Here is a 19,385-nt window from a genome sequence, read left to right on the forward strand (position 1 = left end):
TAGAAAATATTGTCTAGCTACGTTATCATATCACATCATTATTTATTATGATGTATTAATATGTCACGTTAATATCACGTGATATAAAATAACGAGTGACATTTTGACTAATAACAGTTAGTCATAAAAAATTTATTTGATTCAAAATAAAAATATAAGAGTTTCATTCAACGTAATAAAAGAATAAGCACTTGATTGAGGGTATTAAAGGAATATAGCTTGATTGAGAGAAATAAAAGAATAAGAAATTATTTAAAATTTTTCAAATTTTTTTTTTTTTTTTTAGATATTATGTCTAGAAATTAAACTTCAATTTGGATATAAAATAACAAACCATTGATTAGGAAGCAAATTAACCATACAGATGATCTAGAGTTCAATAATTCTAGCATTAGGGGACATGAATGTTAGGCTTCGTTGCTTCTAAGTGGTAAAAGAAAAAAAAAAAGAAAAACTATTTGATTTAAACTCATCTATATCACAATATTTTGTCATCTAAAATGAGAACAATCAACCTTCATTCCCCATCTTAACACATAATAACATTTTTCATGGGAAAGTGAAGCGTGAAATTTGATTGAAGTGGTTGAAATTTGGTTCTTACGAGCGGTGAATAAAGATAAATTTGAACATATAATATCTTTTAAATTATGTGAATAAATCAGAAATGATTAAAAATTAATAAAAAGAATATAGACGTCTAAAATAAAACTTGAACATATATTTTCTTTTTCTTTTTTAAATTTAAATTTTACCTTTTCTCATCACTTGAACTGTAGCATTGCAAAATTAAAAAAGAAAAAAATATATTTACCGCCAAGCCCAATTCAAACTCAACCTACGCCCAATATAGGCCCAATAGTCAATCCATAGGCCACAGCCCATTCCCAAACCTTTTCCCGGCCGTTTCCTTTCTATTCACCTTATTTTGTATTATCCCTTCCAAAATCCAAAAACCCTAAAAACCCTAACTTCTCGCTCTCAGAAACAAAATTTCCCCAAAGTCATGAACCAGAGATCTTCGAACCTGCTCGACGAAGCCCTAGGGCTAGACCAGAGCATAGAACCATGGCCTCTAAGGGGTCGAATAGTGGCTATAGAAGACCAAGTGGAGACGAGCGGCTCGTTCGTTCTTCACCATATCCTTAAACGCTCGCTTTCTCCAAATTCATCCAATGTTTCCATCTTTATCGCTTTCTCTCAGCCTTTCTCTCACTACGATCGTGTCCTTCGAAAACTAGTAAGTCTCTTTCTCTCTTAATGCTTGCCCACCTCTTTGGGGGGGGGGGGATTTTTTTTTTTTGCTTTTTGTTGGTAGATTCAATGGTGGGATATGGATTACGGAGGGTTAATGAGAATTTGTTAAGGGTATGTTTGGTTTTTGTGTGGGACTGAAATGGGTTTGTTTTGTTTGAATTGGCATTGTGTGAAAATTGGAACTTTGTGAACCGGTTACTAAATTGAAAAGGTGAAAAAGTTTGGAGAGATTATTTGGGTTGAATTGCTACGTGTAAACAAATTAGCCCTTTCTGAATTTGGATATTGAAAGGAAAAGGTCAAAAAATTTCTTTAATTTTTGCTACTGGTTGCTTGCCTTCTTTAAGAATGGTCCTGTCTAGTTGATGTTGATGGAGTAGTTAAATAAGTGGTATATAGTGTGACCCGTATCAAGCCCAGGTTTCTGCTACCTTTTTAATGAATTAACAAGATTTGTGTTGTCATGAATGAATGAGATTTGGTTTGTGTTAGACACAAGGGATCAGTTCCTAGTCCAATTTTTCTGATACGATGCGATTTGAGAGTTGGAACTGGTGATAATGGTATCTGGTTCTTTTTTTGATTTGATGATATAGGGATGCAACTTAGTAACACAAAGGGATAACAACAGATTCTTTTTCTTTGACATGCTTATGCTGCAGTGTCCAGGTGAGAAAATCAGGTAAAATGGTTGTTGCAAAACACTTTGCATGCATGATTATGAGTTTGTGTGTGTTAGATTAAGTATTTCTCTCTGTTGGGATTAATCCCTTTTTTTTATATGATGTCTGGAACTTTTCGGTTTTCTGGCTTTTCAGGTAAGTAATAATTTGTGTGTGGTATGGAATTAATCTCATGGAAAGAGTTTTCGACTTGTTTAATTAGGTGGAGATGAAGGAATAAGTCCTGAATGTGGACTTATTGCATTGTATGGGAAAATATATAAAACCATTGTAGCATTGCCTGAGGTTAGCAGTAAAAATGTTACCATTATCATCGATGATTTATCTCTCATGGAGGTGGCTGCAAATGGCTCTTCGGATTATGTCTTGGACTTCATGCACTACTGCCGCACTTTAACAACAGAGTTTGTAAGACAAGGCCTGTTGTTTTCTCATTTTTTTCTACTTTCATCGACTTTTTCTATGTTGTTGACCCACTGTTCTTCTTATTGCATTCTCATTTCTTGTCGCAGGATTGTTCGTTAATTGCACTTAATCATGAGGATATTTATTCCAGTGCAGATAGGCCTACATTTTTGTTACAGATGGAGTACCTTGCAGACATTTTGATTAAGGCAGAGCCTTTGGCTACCGGTTTAGCATCTGATGTGCATGGACAGGTGCTGTTGTGTCGTTTCTATCTCTTTTATCAATTTTTTTTTTCTGGGATAATTCGTGTCATTTTATGTTCTGATTGACATTTTGTCGTAATTTAATGCTGCGCAATAGATGTAAATAATTATAGGTTAGATTTTCCATTTAATTTGGTCATATTGTTGCTTTCTAATGCAATATAAAAACTTCTAGTTTGTATTTCTATCTGGTTTTCATCTCCTTAAGAGATGACGACTCAGATGGAGGATCTAAATAATGCAGTGCCATGAGCGTCCAAGGACATCATTTTAGTTTTGAAAATCAGCAAATGCTTCTATTCATTGGATGAATGACCTGCCAAATATGCTTTCTACTGCTTTAAGCATCGATGTTTGGCACATTCATTGGAGATCTCTTCAACCGAAGAGCTTATAGGGAGTGCATTAGATCATACGACGTTCTTCTTTTTTTTACCATTGTCTCACAAGTGACAAGGTTTTATTATGTTGCAGCTGACGGTTTTGAACAAGGGTATGAATTATCGGCAAGGGAGCTCAAGGAACAAGATAAGTAATTTCCACTTCAAGGTCAAGGAAAATGTTGTTGAATGTTTCTACCCTGGAAGCCAAGGTTGACGGGCATGAAACCGGTAATTGACCGGAAAGTTTGTTGTCTTTACTTATGTTTGGCTTGATGTTCCTAGAGGAAAAAGAAAAGGAGAGAACCATGGAGGCAGTGTTGTATTATATCAAATTCTTTTTCGCAGCGACAATAAAAGAAGAGCAGATATCATTGGCCATTGCTCAAGTTAAAGACAGAGATACCAGTATTCCGACAAGCTGAATTCCGGTCGTCTAGCAGTATGCATCTATTTAGTTTGCAGATAGATGTTTGCTGTTATAAATTATCAAACAGTAATGTTATAAGTATCTCCTTGGGTGTAAGATGCATTCCTGTTTGATCAGTTTTGCCCAGTCCCAGCAACCATGTAATAATATGGTTTGGTTTTGAAGGCAACGTTTTGTTGTCAGTCTCCCTCCGTTTTGGGAAAGATAAGCATAAATGAATAGACAGAGAATTCCATAGAAGGGGTTTGATAGAGTTATTAACATAACAATTTTGATATTTTATGAAATATTTTAACGGTTAAAATTTGAGATTTTATTTAAGTTTGACATTTTTATGTAATATTGTCATGGTTAAAATTTGAAATTTTATTTCAATTTGAATTTTAAGAGTCCTATGCTTCCATTAAATTAGACATAACCATGATTATTATTTTTTGAGTTTACTAGACAAAGTTATCTATAACAAATCAGATTGAGGGTTCATTATCATTTTGGGGAAGAGATTTAAAGGATCATATTTAGGGGCAGTTGGGAAGCAGAAACTAGACAACAAGGCTCAAAGTTCAATGCACCCATTCTTCCATTAACCTTATCCGGCATCATAGCTAAAGGGCTCCCATGTATTTCCAAGGCCAGAGCCTCAAATCATTCTAAATTCTGCTTTCTACCATCGGCCATTGAAGCTAACCAGCATATCTTGTATGGAAGATGGATGGAATACTAACTTTTTTTTTCTCCTAAGTGTGAGGCTGTCATGCTAAAGAGGGTGCTTGAAACTTTAATCCAGAAGCTTGGGAACAAGAAGGAAGAAAAATGCTTGTTCCCAAATGATAAATTCTACCCAGGTATGAACTTAGAACTCTCTCCTATTTTGTCCTGTTATTTCTACTTTATGTATCATGAGCTAGGTCAGTGTCTCTACTAAAAGGCAATCAAATTATTCAAATGAAGTGAAAATACATGGCTTTATGGAAACCACAAAGAAACCTTTCTTACCTTTTTCCTAAACAGAAGTGTCCTTCACGCGGATTCTTGAAATCTGTGTAAGTCATAACCAAATTGGGTTACGACTTAATGGAAGAGAAAGAGTCTATAAGAAATAGGTAAAAAACACACACACAAGAAATGATGCTCACAAGAGAACAGTTTTAAATACCCACTTCTTGCATGCAAGTCTTTTAACAAACAACAGCACACCATAACGGATGGTACTATAGCAGAGGGCTACCCTTTTAAGGGCTGTTACCTTCTGCAAGGTAGTAGTAATAGTTTCGGCAGTAGCCATATAGGTCAGATTAATAAAGTACAATTTCAAGATGATTTGAGAGTCCTCATAATGAATATGGTCTTTGATCAAGAGTACGTAATTTTGTATCCCTAAGTGCACAATCCTGCACCACGAAATCTGAATGCTTCCTTCCCAGTAGTGCTAATCTGATGTGCAAAATTTTGCACACAGTAAGGGACGAGCATTGTATGTTAGCAGTTTGTGTCCCTGTTTTTATTTTCATGGACCTGTCGCACAAACTGTCCTCGAATGCGTGGTCTCTGCTCAGCCAGTTTCTTTCTGCTCTGATATCGAACCTGAAAAAGTTAATGTTAGGGAGATGTCCTTGACCATTTTTAATTCCAAAATTGAGAAGCCAGTGATGAAACAACAAATTAATAATTAGAACTTGGAAATCAACTCAGGTGACCATGACTATTGTCATGCTGGTGGATGGGCCCATAAGATACCTGCAAAGCTGAACACTGTTAAGGGAAATCTAGTTTTCCGTAAGTCCAAGGTGATTAATGACATCTTCACAGTTAGCTTAAAAGGTTTCATCAATTGTCATAATTTTTGGAAATTATATTATATAAGTTGAAAGTAAGATGCATCTCCCTACTTTAACAAACAGATATTTGCCAGTGTCACAATCGAATACAGTTACCTTCTTCTCAAAGCATCTTTCTTTCCTTTTCTGGCGGAATTTGTTCAAAGCAGCTTCTCTTTGAGCAAAACGGTTTTGATCAACTCCATTCCTGCCTCCAGATCCAATTCCACCGCCAGCTCCACCTTTCCCGGGCACCCCATTTTCACTTTCAAGATTCATTCCTCTGGTATTTAACACAGTGCTGCTCCCGTTCTGTCCATTGCTTCCATGGTTACTTCCTGATGCACTTCTAGTCAAACTGTGGTTAGCAGCATTGCCTTCAACATGTGGTAAACTTGACAGATTGGATGACCCACACTGGGGAGCTGCTGCTGCCATATTTTCCAAAGATAAATCATCATGGTTACCTAACTTTTGATTTGGGAGCATGTTATGGACATGGTGGTGGTGGTGGTGGTGATAATGATGATGGTGATGCTGCGCTTTCCCCTGTTGGTCTGTGCCCCTTGCTTTAACTAAAATCATGTTACCTAGTGCAGCATCACCCTTACCTTGTGCTACAGGTTGCAGGGCAGAACCATGGCCACTCTGCACTGGTTGGAAGGCAGAAGAGGGATGGAAAGATTTAGCTGAAGTTTTAGGTGCTGGCTTGTCACTGAGTACCGCTGGTTTGCTGAAGGCATTATTAGTGGTGGAACCCATGTCATTATTGTTACTACTTCCATTGGACTGTTGCTTTGGAGGTATGCTATTTGAGGTAGACTGAAAATTCTTCATAGAATCTGTTTTAACTGCCTCCGAGCTATTATCAAGTGGAGAACAACTACCAACATTTCCTGTTGGAGCCTGATTGGCAGTTGAACCAGAATTGTATCTGCATGAAAATGAAAATTACTATCTATAACCTACAATATATATATATATATATATAAACAGTACTGATATTGAAAGACCTTTTAATTGAAGAAAAGGAATACTTTTACTCATTATATTTCTAAATAGTCATTTTCCATTTTAACTAATTTTTAATCATTATATAAATAGTATTTATAATTATACACAGTAGTATCAAACAAGGATTGAAATTCAAATTAAGTAGGCACAAGTGCAATATGGGATAAAGTGTAATCCTATTTTTAAATTTCTACTTTAAATATTTTTTATTATAAATATTAATAAGATTTATTCAATTTGTAGATACAAACTCTAAAGGCATTGAATCACTTAAAACTGTTTTTCTTAATTCTAATTTCATACCTTAAAAAAATATTTGTAAATGTATAAAATTATTATTGATAAATATTAAAAAGAATTATTCAATTTGTATTTACATTGCACATGACAACAAATATTAGTATTTTTAAAATTGGGATATTTAACAATTAAAAGCCACAGGCCCACAGTTCTAAATACCTTGAGAAGGCTGAAAGGTCTGAATGTCTCAATACATTTCGTTCATGGGCACTTGTTCCAGTGTCTCCTACATCTCTCAGTCTCTTTAAACTGAGCTCAAGAAAAGGCATTTCCTTCGTGTCGTAGTTCACCTTCTCTTTTGCATCAGAGACCTTAGGGAGGCCATTTGGGATGTCAAAGACTGCGCTTTCTATATGAGGTTCAGTATTATTGGTGATGACACCTATCAGGTCAGCAGCTTGATTTCTCAAATCACCACCTGATTTCTCACTGTTAAGTTCCAATTGCGCTTTCTCTAGTTTCTCATCATCTTTCTTAGGGTTTATTGCAGATAATTTGTCTTTATTAACACCAGCTATGTTGGTCATTACTTTTTCACTTGGGTCTTCAAGCTGCGAAGCTGTAATTTTAGGTACCCCTATCTCCAAGTCTTTGCCCATAACAACATTTTCTGGCATTGAGATGCAGCACAATTTAATCAAAGAGAAAGACAAGAACAACAATTGGACAAATAGCAGAAGTCAATTATGAACAGTTTTACACATACCTAGTTCATTATCCAGCTCATCATACTCCCTCGTCGCTGTTACTGGAACCCAGCTGTCACCTAACACTTCATGTCTAAAATGGATAACCTGGGCACAAGTGCTATGAGGAGGATCAGCTAACTGGTCCCATGGTGATATTGGCTGGGAGCTGTCGACTTCTACTGCTCTCTTTGTCCATGAGCTCTGCAAAGAAAGAATTTCATACATCCAGATTACCGCTGGGTTAAAGGTCTTCGCCCATAAATATGTGCTTAAGTGCATCAGTGAAAAAGTCATCTGCCTTCAATTATTACGCACCTACACATTCTGATTAATGAGCCATAATCACATGTTCAAATTCAAAGAAAGAGTGAAACAATTTAGCTAGCTATGCATGCACATGAAAATGCATATCTAAAGTATAATGTGCTTGTACTCTAACAAAGCTTTAGTTCAACAAATTATGGTTGACTACATAGTGCACATCCTTTCCCACTCCCCACCACCAGGCGAAAGAAAAATATGAATAGCAATTAAATATATGAAGCCTTCTGGGTCTCATTCTGCTTGGTCATGACGCCAAAGGTTCTAATGTCTTCTCAGCATCCCAATCTGTGTAATTTTAGCAGCCCCTTGCAAATTTGAAGCATATAAGTTACTAGCATTGACAGGGAATCTGCCCTTTGGTTTAAGATGTCATCCATATCTGTCTAGACTAGTTCTGAAGCAAGAACATGTGGGCTGGAGAGTGCAGGTTGGATTATCAGCATTGCAGAAAATATTGATAATAGAATTTGCCTTTAATTAAATTTAAGGTAGAGGAACAAATGAAAAGAAAAGCTTTTAAAGCTAGCACTAATAGAGAAGCAGAAATATGACCACTAAAAATCCTATGTTTGCAGGGGAGAAGCTACATTAGAGTTTGGTTTCTTAAATCCTATTATACCCATATTTCAGGATATTCTTGGAAATATCCCCTCCAAAGTTTCTTCCAAAGTCTTAATTCTGCAATAATAATTAGATACATTTTTTAATTTCCCCACTTTTTTTGGCTTCACCATTGATGAAATGAACATGGATAAGGAAAATTTGTGCAAGCATAAGATAGTTTAAAATGATCAACATGCAAAAATGAAACTTCAGTTAGTGAAGGGCCAAAGATATGGCAAAAGGTTACTGTTGTGATGATTGCAACAAACTTGAGCTAATTTATAATTTCAAGCCCAATCAAGAAACAGGTTGAAGAAGAGTAAAAGATTTGGCCCAAGGATAAAAAATTTGGCTCGTCCAAAGACACAAGAATTCATCTGGCTAAAGGCACAAAAAATTCAAACTAGGTACAATGTGGGTGCAACGGTACGATAATTATTATGGCTAGGACAACTTCTACAGATTTCAGAGTTATCATACTGGTTAAGAAGATTGATCTAAAGACCAACTCAAAACGATAACAACCCATATTTGATGAATAAGTGTCATGAAGTGCAGTGACATCAACCTAACTTGTTTAACTTACTACAAAGCTTATATAGCTGAAGTTCTTTTGGATGCTAATGGCAATATGGGAGGAGTAACTAGCATTATGGGCACCAAAGTATTGTGGCCTAAGGATGTAAGAATAGTTTTAACACCTCCGGAAATAAATATTGAAAATGCTAGAAAATTTTAATAGCTTTACTGATCATTTAATAGTTTAATGCACGAAAGAAATGATTTGGAGTGTTAATATACTTAGACATTCCACCCTCAAGATTAGCTCACTATAAGATCAGTTCACCTAGGCAAAAGAAGTAAATCAAAAACAATATGAAAAGTTGAAATTGATATTGATAAGAGAAAGCATGAAGAAATGCGCAGTTCAAGATCTTATAAACATGTAAAAATGGATAATTCTTGGAAAATGTATGTCATGGTCAAACAATCAATTAAATTAAAGTTAAATAGTAGTTTTGGTTGATATATATCAATTTCAAGGACAACTGATGCACTATACCCTATCATAATGTCTCATCATTGGTGTTTATTAGCTACCAGCCTGTATCAGTTATAGAACCAAACAAATAGGGGGTGGGTAGATTCATTCACTTGAAAAGCTAGCCTAACACATCTGGTAATCCTCTCAATCATTCCAACAGGCTGAGAGTTGGTTGTAATAAAAAAATGCTTGAGTTTCAAGTAAGCATCGCATTGGAGGGTGCCAATTTTTGAGTAATGGTTGTCAGTTGACTTTAGAGAGAGACTTTTAGAGTCTAAGAGTTGCATGGAAGGAGGCTATAAAGTTTCGATCAATTATGTAGCATACTCCTCGTTTCTTTTCTTTTCTTTTATTATAAAAAAAAAAAGAGAAAAAAACCTTTCTTCCCTCAGTTGAAGCTTCTTCTACCTCCTTAATTGTTTGAGGAAAAAAAAAAGCCAATAAATTTCTATTAAAGAAAGACTAATTGTGAAAAGTCTAAGCTTTCACATTCTCATATTATAACAAAAAACTCTATCAATGAGAACACATAAACCTAGAAAAGCAGCTCTTTCCAAAATCACACTGTATTTGAATATGGAAGTACCTGCTGTTTTAATCTACCTAAGAGTAACGCTTCCAGTCTTACCACTCTATCAATTGAAGGAGAGGCAAACATGACTTGATTGTTATTTTGCGTATAACCAACTATCAAGGGATATATGCCAAAAACTGTCTTTCTTTTAAGTAAGCTAAGTTGGAAAATGCATCAGCTCATACTTCCACAGACAAGGCTTTTTTTAATTAGAGTTTTTTTCTTTGTAAGTAACTCTATTTTTTCTGATAAGCTTGTAAGTAACTCTATTATCTTAGTGTTTCAATTCCTTGCTCAATCGTCAATAATAGTCTTTCAATAAGTTGCATACTAGTACCAACATTGAGATCAATGTGATTGGAGATACGCCAAAAGATTAGCCACTAAACAGATCGTAACTTCACTTGGCAGTGGTTCTAAGAATTAAAGGAGCAAGACACTACAATATTTGCTTGAGCTACCAATAAAGAAATCTGCCTTAAGCATATAAAAGAAATTTGCTTTAGGGATAACTCTGCCTTCTTATGTCATACATGCTGAAGTAATTCACTTTTCATCTGTCCAAAAATAATGCAAGTGTTTTTCCTACCATTATGCACTGTGCCCAAATCATACTGACAAGGTCACCCCAAAGATCCATTCCTTCAGATGAAACCGCTAAGGAAATTAGCATGATATTTTGTTTTAGCGGAAGCGAAATAAGACAGTTGAGATACTGAATCCGATTTGAAAGTGCCACATCAATACGTTTTAAAACTAGGTTGATTTTACAATTGCTTAGAGTGTGCATTAGTGAACATAACCAGCTTAATAAGATGTGGTAACACATGTATCACCTTCCTTTTCCTTTGCTCTGTTTTGAGAGCTCTACGTAACGGGGGCGTAGATTCCTAATAAAAGCAAAGGAGGTGGAGTGTATTCAACAGAAAATAATATTTTCAGAAGCTTATATGTAAGGCTGAGAAAACTCTATGTAATTGTTATAAAACCTATTGTTAAATCAAATCAATTCTTATATTTGACAATTAATTCTGAAATTTCCTAATAATTATTTCAATGCCTAAAATAGAAGAATGAGCCAGTCTTTATGCTTTGTTACTAATTATTATAATGATCAGAGAAAACACATAATACCACAAGCAATGTGTAGCATAAAGGAATAACAAACCAATCAAATATTGGACAGCCAAGTAAATATAAAAGCATAGTTTCAATCTATATCAGACTGATAAAAGACACAAGAATAAAAATGAGTCTATAGTGAAGTATAACTTCACCTGAGTGCCACTTCCATTGTCACTTCCATCCTGAACATTCAATCCAACACTGCCGTTGTCATCCTCATCATTACTTCCAGTACTGTTGTCCGAATCAGTACGTTTTGATTTTGAGGATTTTTGGGTCTGTGTACCACTTTGGCCTCCACTACTGCTAGACTGATGAAAGGATGAATAGTAAATGCAAAACAGAGGAGGAAAAGTTTGCACTTTTCTGCTGTCTTATGTCAAGAAACTGGTAAAAACAATGAGCATGTGAAAGAAAAATTTTTATATAAAGATTCTAAAATTTTAATGGTGGAAACTTGGCAAAGTGAACAACTTGTTTTTCGTCCCAGTAGCTCAACAATTGTCAGAAAAAAAAGCATATATAAGGACAGACCTGAACTTCAGAATCCATAATTGGTCCATATAGTTTCATACATAAAGTGGGATAACTATAGCAACTCACGCTGTGGCATTTCCTCCAAACATGCTGCCAAAGATTTTTAAGCTCATTCTTTCGTATAGGCTTCACTAAAAAGTCAACTGCACCCTTGGACAAACACCTAAAGACTATACTCATAGAATCATGAGATGACATCACTGCACACAAAACTCACCAAGGTCACCAAGGTGTAGCAGTTAAAAGTATAAATTTGTTAAGAAAATAGGTATAAAATTGCATTATTATAAAAAGGGGAAAATAAATGAAAGAAATATACTCACTAATCACTGGAATATTCATGCGAGTTTTGTTGCTCATTATCTTGCATAAAAGGCCAATGCCTGACAAACAAGGCATCACTACCTCAGTTAAAACAAGATCAATATGATTGGTTAGATCTTCCAAGATCTTCCAAGCTTGCAGTCCATTTGACACAGCAGTAACTGCCAAGATTGAAAAAAAAAAAATGGATATTAGGCTCATAGGTTACAGAAAAAATGTTGAGGGAAAACTTGACATGCAGAAATGTTATATACAACATATTTCTATCTAAAGTAATCATATACATATCAACCAAGAAAGCTACTCATGTTGAAAACAAATGCAATATAGTTAACAACAAACTCAATGAACAGTCACAATCCTCAGTGAGACATTATATCACTTTGCACAGGACCATCAGTTAAAAAAATAGAGAAACGACCTTGGTAAAGTATCTATGAGCTATATATCAAGCACCAAACCAAAATAAAATTTGCCAGTGAACAGATTGACATCGTTTAATTTTTTCTAAAGCCTCACTTCATTCCTTTTAGTTTATAAGCCTCTGTTATGAAACCAAAATCTTCATGCTCATGCGGCATATTTCAAATTTAAACTTCATTTTATTACTTTTAGTTTACAAGCCCCTCTTGTTTAATAAAGAATAAAGCACTTCCATTCTGTGAAAAGTAAAGCCTTTGTTTTGATTCTATCCTCTTGTTGGGACTTATCTATTGTGTAGAAATTCTTTAAAATTAACCTTTATGGTTCCCTACCTCTGACAACAAGTTCTTGTAAAATTAGGATTGTCACAAAGTCTATATACAATGCCTGCAAGGGCTCCCAATTAATATAAGAAGTCCATGAAATTTCTGGCAGCTTATTATGCTTTCTTTTGCAATTGTGTCACCCTAACCAAGGTTTGAAGCCTGCGGACCTTAGGTGTCATTCCAAAGGAAATCTAGCTGTGAAGACTAGACCTTCTTTGTATCTTAGTACCTTAAGCACTATTTTAACCCTGAAACCTTTTCATATTCACTTTAAGCTTAGATAAGAACGTTTCAAATCCTAACAAATGCACACCGAAATGACATCAAATTTTACATGCCTTAAATGAGCTTTGTTCAACAAGTATTATGAAGCCCTCAAACAGATTACAAAATCTTGGTCTATTTTATCTAATATTAGTCTCAAATCACCACATAATTTTCCAGCATTTTCACTGTCTTAACTTTAGATATTAGCTTTTGAAACAAATCCAACCTTGGTGCTCTACCATACCTAAAGAACTTACTGAAGGTGCTAAACTACATGAACCTAATTAAGGAGATATTAAAACAGAAACATTTGACAAGTACATAAATATTTTGGAAAGTTACTTTCATCATGTTGGTGTGTATGAATTTCAACAAAGACACAAGCCCAAGGTCAAAGGATGGTAAGGATATGATAAATCAAGCAACAAGAATTACATAAGATGAAATGGGTTTTGGAAAGTGAAGATACGGAGTAGATGAAACAACCAATAAACCAAATATTTTTCAAAATAACAAAGAGTGATTTGATTCAGGCAGAGTCATACGTTGGAGAGGAATAAGACACTTGGTTCTCTAATTTCTTTATCCACAACCTTATGGCCAAAAGATATCATAACTGTTATGCAGAGAAGAGAATTAAAGCCAAAAACTGATTGCAGTCTCCTACTTGTCAATTGAATATTGTGGCCACAGAAATATAAATTGCTTAAGAAATTGAAGAAGACTTGCAACAACAGACCTTCTAGCCACAGTGGAGCAAATTCCACAAGAAAGAAAATTTTTTCCAAAAGTTTAATTAATAAACATTAGTTGGAATGTTTAGTAATTTTGCAGCTAAATAACCCACCCATTCATTAAGTTCTTCAAAGATGTAACAAAACTCTATTTCAAATTTCGAGGCTGAAGAACCAATTCCTTACTTCCAAGGCTCCTAATACCCTAGGTAGCTTTTTAAGAAATACACATAAGGGCTCCATCAAGCAAGAAAATGAAGTATTTATTTGTGAGGGGAAAAGCTGAAAAGAAGAAGTCATATGATGAAATGTCAAAAAGTAAGCTACCTTGTTTAGTACTTGGACCTGTACTTTCTCTGATCTAAAATGCTGTTGAAGAAGAAGATCATGAAGATGACAAAGTATTTCAAACTAGTATTAAGTGCAAAGATGTTAAGGTACAATGTGATTGATACCAGTAGCTGAAGTCTTGGCCAAGTCAAAATTGCCAGGATTTTTGTTTTTAAAACTCATTATGTTATCACTTGTTTATTTATTTATTTTACCCTTTCTCTTTCTTCTAGCAATGCAAAGCCACATAATTCCAATTACAAAGATCAGATTCAAATCAGGCCTACAAACCTTATTTTCAACACCTAGTATGTTTCTTCACCAAGTCCTTCTCAAGCTACAACCCCTATTTCTCAATTCTCCATGACTTTGGAACTTGAAAAATCTCAAGGGCCACTAGTGTCACTCGTATGCAACCAACATTAACGTAGGTTGAATTCTCAACCAACCCATTCTAACAAATAAAATTTCTTATTATTACAACTTTTCAGTAAATTGCAACTGACAGATAGTTGAAGATGTGGCAGTGCTGTAAATGAAATATAAATAAAAACTTAATTAGCTTAAAAACAGTCCCATCAGTTAGTACTAATTTGGCAGGACTAATTTCTAGCACTAATGGTCTAGGCCCATCTACCAGGTTTGAAATTTTATGACCATACCCCTCTAAGTGATTAGGCTTGCAGTCAAATTTCCCAATGAGTATTACAATCTACTAGCACACAGCTACAAAGACATTTAAGAATCACAGTGCTATTATACTATGCAAGATATTCATATGAGATCTAGGTAATATCTAATACAGATTGCCTAGAGGAGGCAGACACAAATTTTAACATAATATTTGGGTGAATTTTTGGTTATTTACTCCAAATTTAAGGCCAAAATCCAAAACTCTTCCCAAATCTTTTTAAGAGATAACTAAAATTGGTACTGTTCTTATTTAATTTCTTCCAACACCAAAAGTCACAATGATGAAAATGTAAAAATAAGACTTTTTCCTTCAATAAAATCTCAACCAAACAATTAGAGGTGAAACCAGACTGTTGTGTAGTGAAACAAATGAATAGAGAAAAAAATTTCAATCACCTCAACTAAATTCATTAATTCATGATATTCAGAGGATAAACAAAAAAAAAAATCAAATTCATTACTTACAGTGCATCTTAATCGAACTCAGATGCTTATAAAGCCCTTTATTGTATTAGAAACTGCATTACGAGGAAAAAATGAAAGAAAAGAAGAAAGTATAAAATAAAATTTTGAGTTGTTTTATTTTAAAAAGGTATCTTATTGATTTAGAATTAAAATTGAATTCTCTAAAAGAATAGTGTGATCCACTTATTAAATTTATATAAAATTTCCTGGATCATAAGAGGCTACTAAGCAAAATTTTACTAAACAGGGGTGATGCCCCACTTTCGCCTAAACATAGGACTGTCAAAGCAAATGGAAATATAATAAATAACCTTAGTTAACGAAAACCAAAAAAAAAAAAGTATAGCACAATCAACCTCTAACTTCTATATAACATAAATAATTCTAAAACCTAAATTAAATCAAGATCAGAATTCCAAAATTTAAAATAATTGATATTCTTCCTCAAGACTCTTCATACAAAAAGAATTATGGATAATGGAAACCTGTAAAACCCTACTCCGAATAAATGGAATTTCAAATGTAACCGTAATTAACCTAAGTGAACTAGCATAATTAGTCCTAAAATCTAAAGTATATGAAATAAAAATTACATAAAATCTTAAATCAAATGATTACAGAATTGAAATTATACTAACTTCTTCCTCTAAGACTTCTTGCATGACTGCATCAATTTGTCAAATCAAAAGAATATAATATTTAAACCCACAATCCAATAGCTACACGAAGTAAAATAGTATATGCAAGTAATCATCACCATAAAACATGCATTTTAACTAAATCAGAAACTTTCTTCCAAAACATCAGCAGGTCTTACCAACCAAGAAACTATAGAATATTCATGGTACCTAGCGGTAAGATAAAGAACATTATTTGGGTAAATAAAAACAATATCACAAAGAATTAATAACAACCAGTGCAACGATACTGAGAGGATAAAAAAAATCACAAGCTATGAGATGATAATGAGAATAAAAAGATAATCACAAGCTGTGAGATGATAATAGGAATAAAATGACAACCATCAAAACAAAAAATAAAAGAATTAATAAAAAAATGAAGAAAAGGATACAATAAGGTAAATACCCAAAAGTTAATATTGCCATGCCAATTTCCAATAAAAAAAGGAGAGAGAGAGAGAGAGAGATTTCCAAACTAAGCAAAATATCAAATATTAAGACTTGGATTGCATTGGTTTCGCACTGCTTTTATTGACTCAATGTTACCCCATCATTAACAATTCATATTTGACCCAAATATTAATGTAAAAAATCATGGCACAAGCCTCTAAGACAAAATTCTGTTTCGAGATTAGTGTTTTCCAATAGTCCAAGGACAGTGTACTTTATTAACTGTAATAAGCCATCCATAATGTATGTTAAAGAAGCCTTAAAATGACAGCACTTAAATGTCTGGATCCATAGAGAACTTAATGTATCATAGTGGACCCTTTTTAATAAACTTGCAAAAGATTTCAAACCTTTTGAAAGAATGCACCTTCAGAACAAAATGTTTTCAGAGAACCTATCCCATTTTCAGTGTAATGCTAAGCGAAAAAAGCATGTACAACAGAAGCAGAAACATAGAACCATTGATGCCCCCACTTAAAACACAATACACCCACAAATATCCTTCCACCCTACTTCAGCTCAACACAAGGTAAATTCAAGAATGATTCAGAAAAGTGTTTCAAACAAAAGACCAAAACAAATGTCACAAATATCAATGTGAGATACATCATCAAATTACTTTGTTAAGCAATCATTAACAAAAGAAGGGCAATAAGTCTAAATTCAAGTTAAGAAGAAGATATCGAGCATACCACACATTAATTTTGGATAATAGGTAGGCTAATAATAGATTAGATATATGCACATCAGAGACACTTGTATCCAAAACCATTCAACATAAAAGAGCAAAACCAAGACGACATTCCATATTCATATCACCAGATAAAGCTCGCAAGCTAATAGAAACTGTTAATAAAGAGAAAGTTATTCACAATAAAAAAGTAGCCTGTCCACCATAAGTCACCTTTATGCAAATAACCGCACTATAAATTAAGCCTTTTCCCACTACGTGTGGTCAACAACCTTTAACGCAAATAAGATTCTAAGATAGTCCTGTCTTTAGGTAGCTTATGCTGCTATTTCAGTTTTCTTGGTGTACAAATGTACAATATTTTAATTTCAGATTGCAAAACTAGAAATTTTCGTATCAAGAAAAATTTACTGACCTTCAAATCCACAATTTCGCAGCAATGCACAGACAACATGGCGAGTTGAGTCATCATTTTCCACCAGTAGAACCTTCAAAGACCTTAGAGGTAAAAACCTCTCCCAGTGAACCAAAGGACCTTGAGGCTGTTGCTGTGACCTCTCTTGCTCACCCTGTGCATGGCCCTGAACCTGAACCAACTCTGTCTTCCCATCAGTCCTGTCTTCCACATCCTCATTAATCCATGACTCTTCTTCCACTGAGAGGCCCTGCCCCTCACCTATGACCCCACCCCTTATTTTCTTGTGCTCATCATGAATATGTGTATTCAATTCAACCAACCCATTGGCCACAGGACCATTATTATTCATTTGAACTATCCCCATCAACCAGATTCAAAAAGGCCAATAATAAGGAAGGCACCAGATTAAGTTTATTCCTCTATTGCACAAAAGAGCTTGCACATCCCGTTGTCTTCAAGATACAAACGTCTACAAGCACAAACCTCCAACAAGCCCTATGGAAGAAAACATATATAAGATTTTCATATTAGAAGTATGGAAATATAACAATCATACAAAATCTTGCACATAATAATTCCTCTCATCCTACTACTGTCAAATATACATAAACCCCACAAACTCAGATTTATCTAACTCAAAACAAAGTACGCACATGCAAATATGTATTCATATGTAAGATCATGTTTTGAATAACACATAACAAACTGTTAAATTCAATAAGAAAGACACCTATGCTAGCTAATACTACCATTTCTATTTTCATGGCATACAAATTTATATTTTTAATTTCAGATAACTAAAGTAAAAGGTGCAAGAAAAAATAATTGACCTTTCATGAACCATAAACAAATTTGTCAATGAGAAATGTAAACAAAAAAATTAAAAAAAAAAGAATATGAACAAAACTTTCATGTTTCTGACACATACCAAATTAAAAATTAAATCACTCAAACACCTAAATTAAGCATTTGATTAAAGAAACTAAAGTAAAAAAAAATTCATGAACTGTTTCCATTTTCATGGTATAATAAGTGAAGTAAAAATTTCAAGAAAAATAACCTACCTGTCATGAAACACAAACAAATTTGTCGATGAGAAATGTATATAAATATAAACAAAATTTTCAGGTTTTTAAGACATACCAAATTAAAATTTTAATCACTCAAACACTTAAACTAAGCATTTGATTAAAAAAACTAGAGTGTTTTGTTCTTCTGAGAACATAAAGTACATGAAAATAAAAGACTTATAATTAGGAAATAGAGTTCACTATTTATAAAGAAATTAAAAAAAAAAAAAGAAGAAGAAAGAAATAGCCATAAATTGAAATTATATACAGAAAAAGAAGATAAAATAGAAATTTAAGTTTTGAACGCAATTCAAAGAACATGATATTGTGAATTCAAGTAGTCAACTAAAAACAGACTTCAAGTAACAATTATAAAATTAAAAGAAGAAAGACTTCGAATTTTGATTTTTCGCGGTTTTCTTCCGAAATTTCTTACAGTCCAAGCGTACCGCAAGGGAAGCAAGAATTTCTCAGATTTTACAGCTGCAAAGTTGAACACAACATCAAATTTCTACTAGAACAAGAACAAAGAAGAAAAGGATAAATGAAATTGAATGAAAAAAAGAAAAGACGTTGCTGAAACATCCAATAGTAAGCCGAGTTCAACCATTTCGACGAATCGAAACACATTTTTGTTCAAATAAATGCTTGAACATTTCCAATGGAAAAAAAAAAGAATATAAGAAGAAATTTATAGAAAAAGAACCAGTTTGATTCTGAGCTCATATAAACAGTTACAAAGAAAGAGACATAAATAAATCAAAAGAGTTTTCCAGTAGCAAAAACATTGAGAGTTGAAACAACGAGTGAAAATTCTTTAAAAAAATTGGGGAAAAAAAAAACAAAACGGAGCTATGATTATTTACCTTTCCAAACTCGTTTCAAGTCGATCTTCGTCCCATTCCCCCAACGGTCAAAAATTTCAAAAACTTCGAAACGTGAAAATTTCAGGAAAAAAAACATAAAATACTCGAAAGCTTGCCGATTACAAAGCCCAATAAAAAAACCAACTTAAAAGAAGATTTTGAATGAGAAACGGCGAGGCCAAAGGTGGAGGGGAAAGAA

The 19,385-nt window shown here is 33.9% G+C and overlaps 2 protein-coding genes across 7 annotated transcripts; one reads left to right on the plus strand and one right to left on the minus strand.

The window, feature by feature from the left end:
• On the plus strand, nt 916–3,658 carry LOC18586307 (elongator complex protein 6). Its single transcript, XM_018129177.1, has 5 exons — nt 916–1,240; nt 1,854–1,926; nt 2,143–2,348; nt 2,453–2,599; nt 3,086–3,658. Exons 1-5 carry the CDS (start codon nt 1,007–1,009, stop codon nt 3,206–3,208), a joined length of 783 nt encoding a protein of 260 aa, XP_017984666.1. The 5' UTR covers nt 916–1,006; the 3' UTR covers nt 3,209–3,658.
• LOC18586308 (two-component response regulator-like PRR37) lies at nt 4,548–19,385 on the minus strand. Of its 6 annotated transcripts, none has more exons than XM_018129175.1 (10): nt 19,187–19,385; nt 17,248–17,745; nt 11,773–11,934; nt 11,447–11,649; nt 11,065–11,223; nt 7,259–7,442; nt 6,712–7,162; nt 5,850–6,172; nt 5,356–5,666; nt 4,548–5,005 (listed from the first exon to the last, which is right to left on the minus strand). In XM_018129175.1, the coding sequence occupies exons 2-10, from the start codon at nt 17,612–17,614 to the stop codon at nt 4,901–4,903; spliced, it is 2,265 nt and encodes a 754-aa protein (XP_017984664.1). In that variant the 5' UTR covers nt 17,615–17,745; nt 19,187–19,385; the 3' UTR covers nt 4,548–4,900. The 6 variants fall into 6 exon arrangements, with proteins under 6 accessions (XP_017984664.1, XP_017984663.1, XP_017984662.1 ...); XM_018129174.1 differs by having other exon boundaries at nt 5,356–5,669; XM_018129173.1 differs by adding an exon at nt 18,770–18,803 and having other exon boundaries at nt 5,356–6,172; nt 19,187–19,383.

The sequence above is a fragment of the Theobroma cacao genome, chromosome 10 (genome assembly GCF_000208745.1).
Source record: "Theobroma cacao cultivar B97-61/B2 chromosome 10, Criollo_cocoa_genome_V2, whole genome shotgun sequence".
Taxonomy (NCBI): Eukaryota; Viridiplantae; Streptophyta; class Magnoliopsida; order Malvales; family Malvaceae; genus Theobroma; species Theobroma cacao.

Bases quoted from the DNA above. Each gene is read 5' to 3' on its own strand.
- LOC18586307 (XM_018129177.1), top strand. From the start codon at position 1,007: ATGAACCAGAGATCTTCGAACCTGCTCGACGAAGCCCTAGGGCTAGAC. The intron at 1,241-1,853 runs GTAAGTCTCTTT...TTGATGATATAG, and splicing joins ATCGTGTCCTTCGAAAACTA to GGATGCAACTTAGTAACACA. The intron at 2,349-2,452 runs GTAAGACAAGGC...TTCTTGTCGCAG, and splicing joins GCACTTTAACAACAGAGTTT to GATTGTTCGTTAATTGCACT.
- LOC18586308 (XM_018129171.1), bottom strand. From the start codon at position 17,614: ATGGGGATAGTTCAAATGAATAATAATGGTCCTGTGGCCAATGGGTTG. The intron at 11,224-11,446 runs GTCTGTCCTTAT...TCCTTTCATCAG, and splicing joins TTATGGATTCTGAAGTTCAG to TCTAGCAGTAGTGGAGGCCA. The intron at 7,443-11,064 runs GTGAAGTTATAC...CTTTCTTTGCAG, and splicing joins ACAATGGAAGTGGCACTCAG to AGCTCATGGACAAAGAGAGC.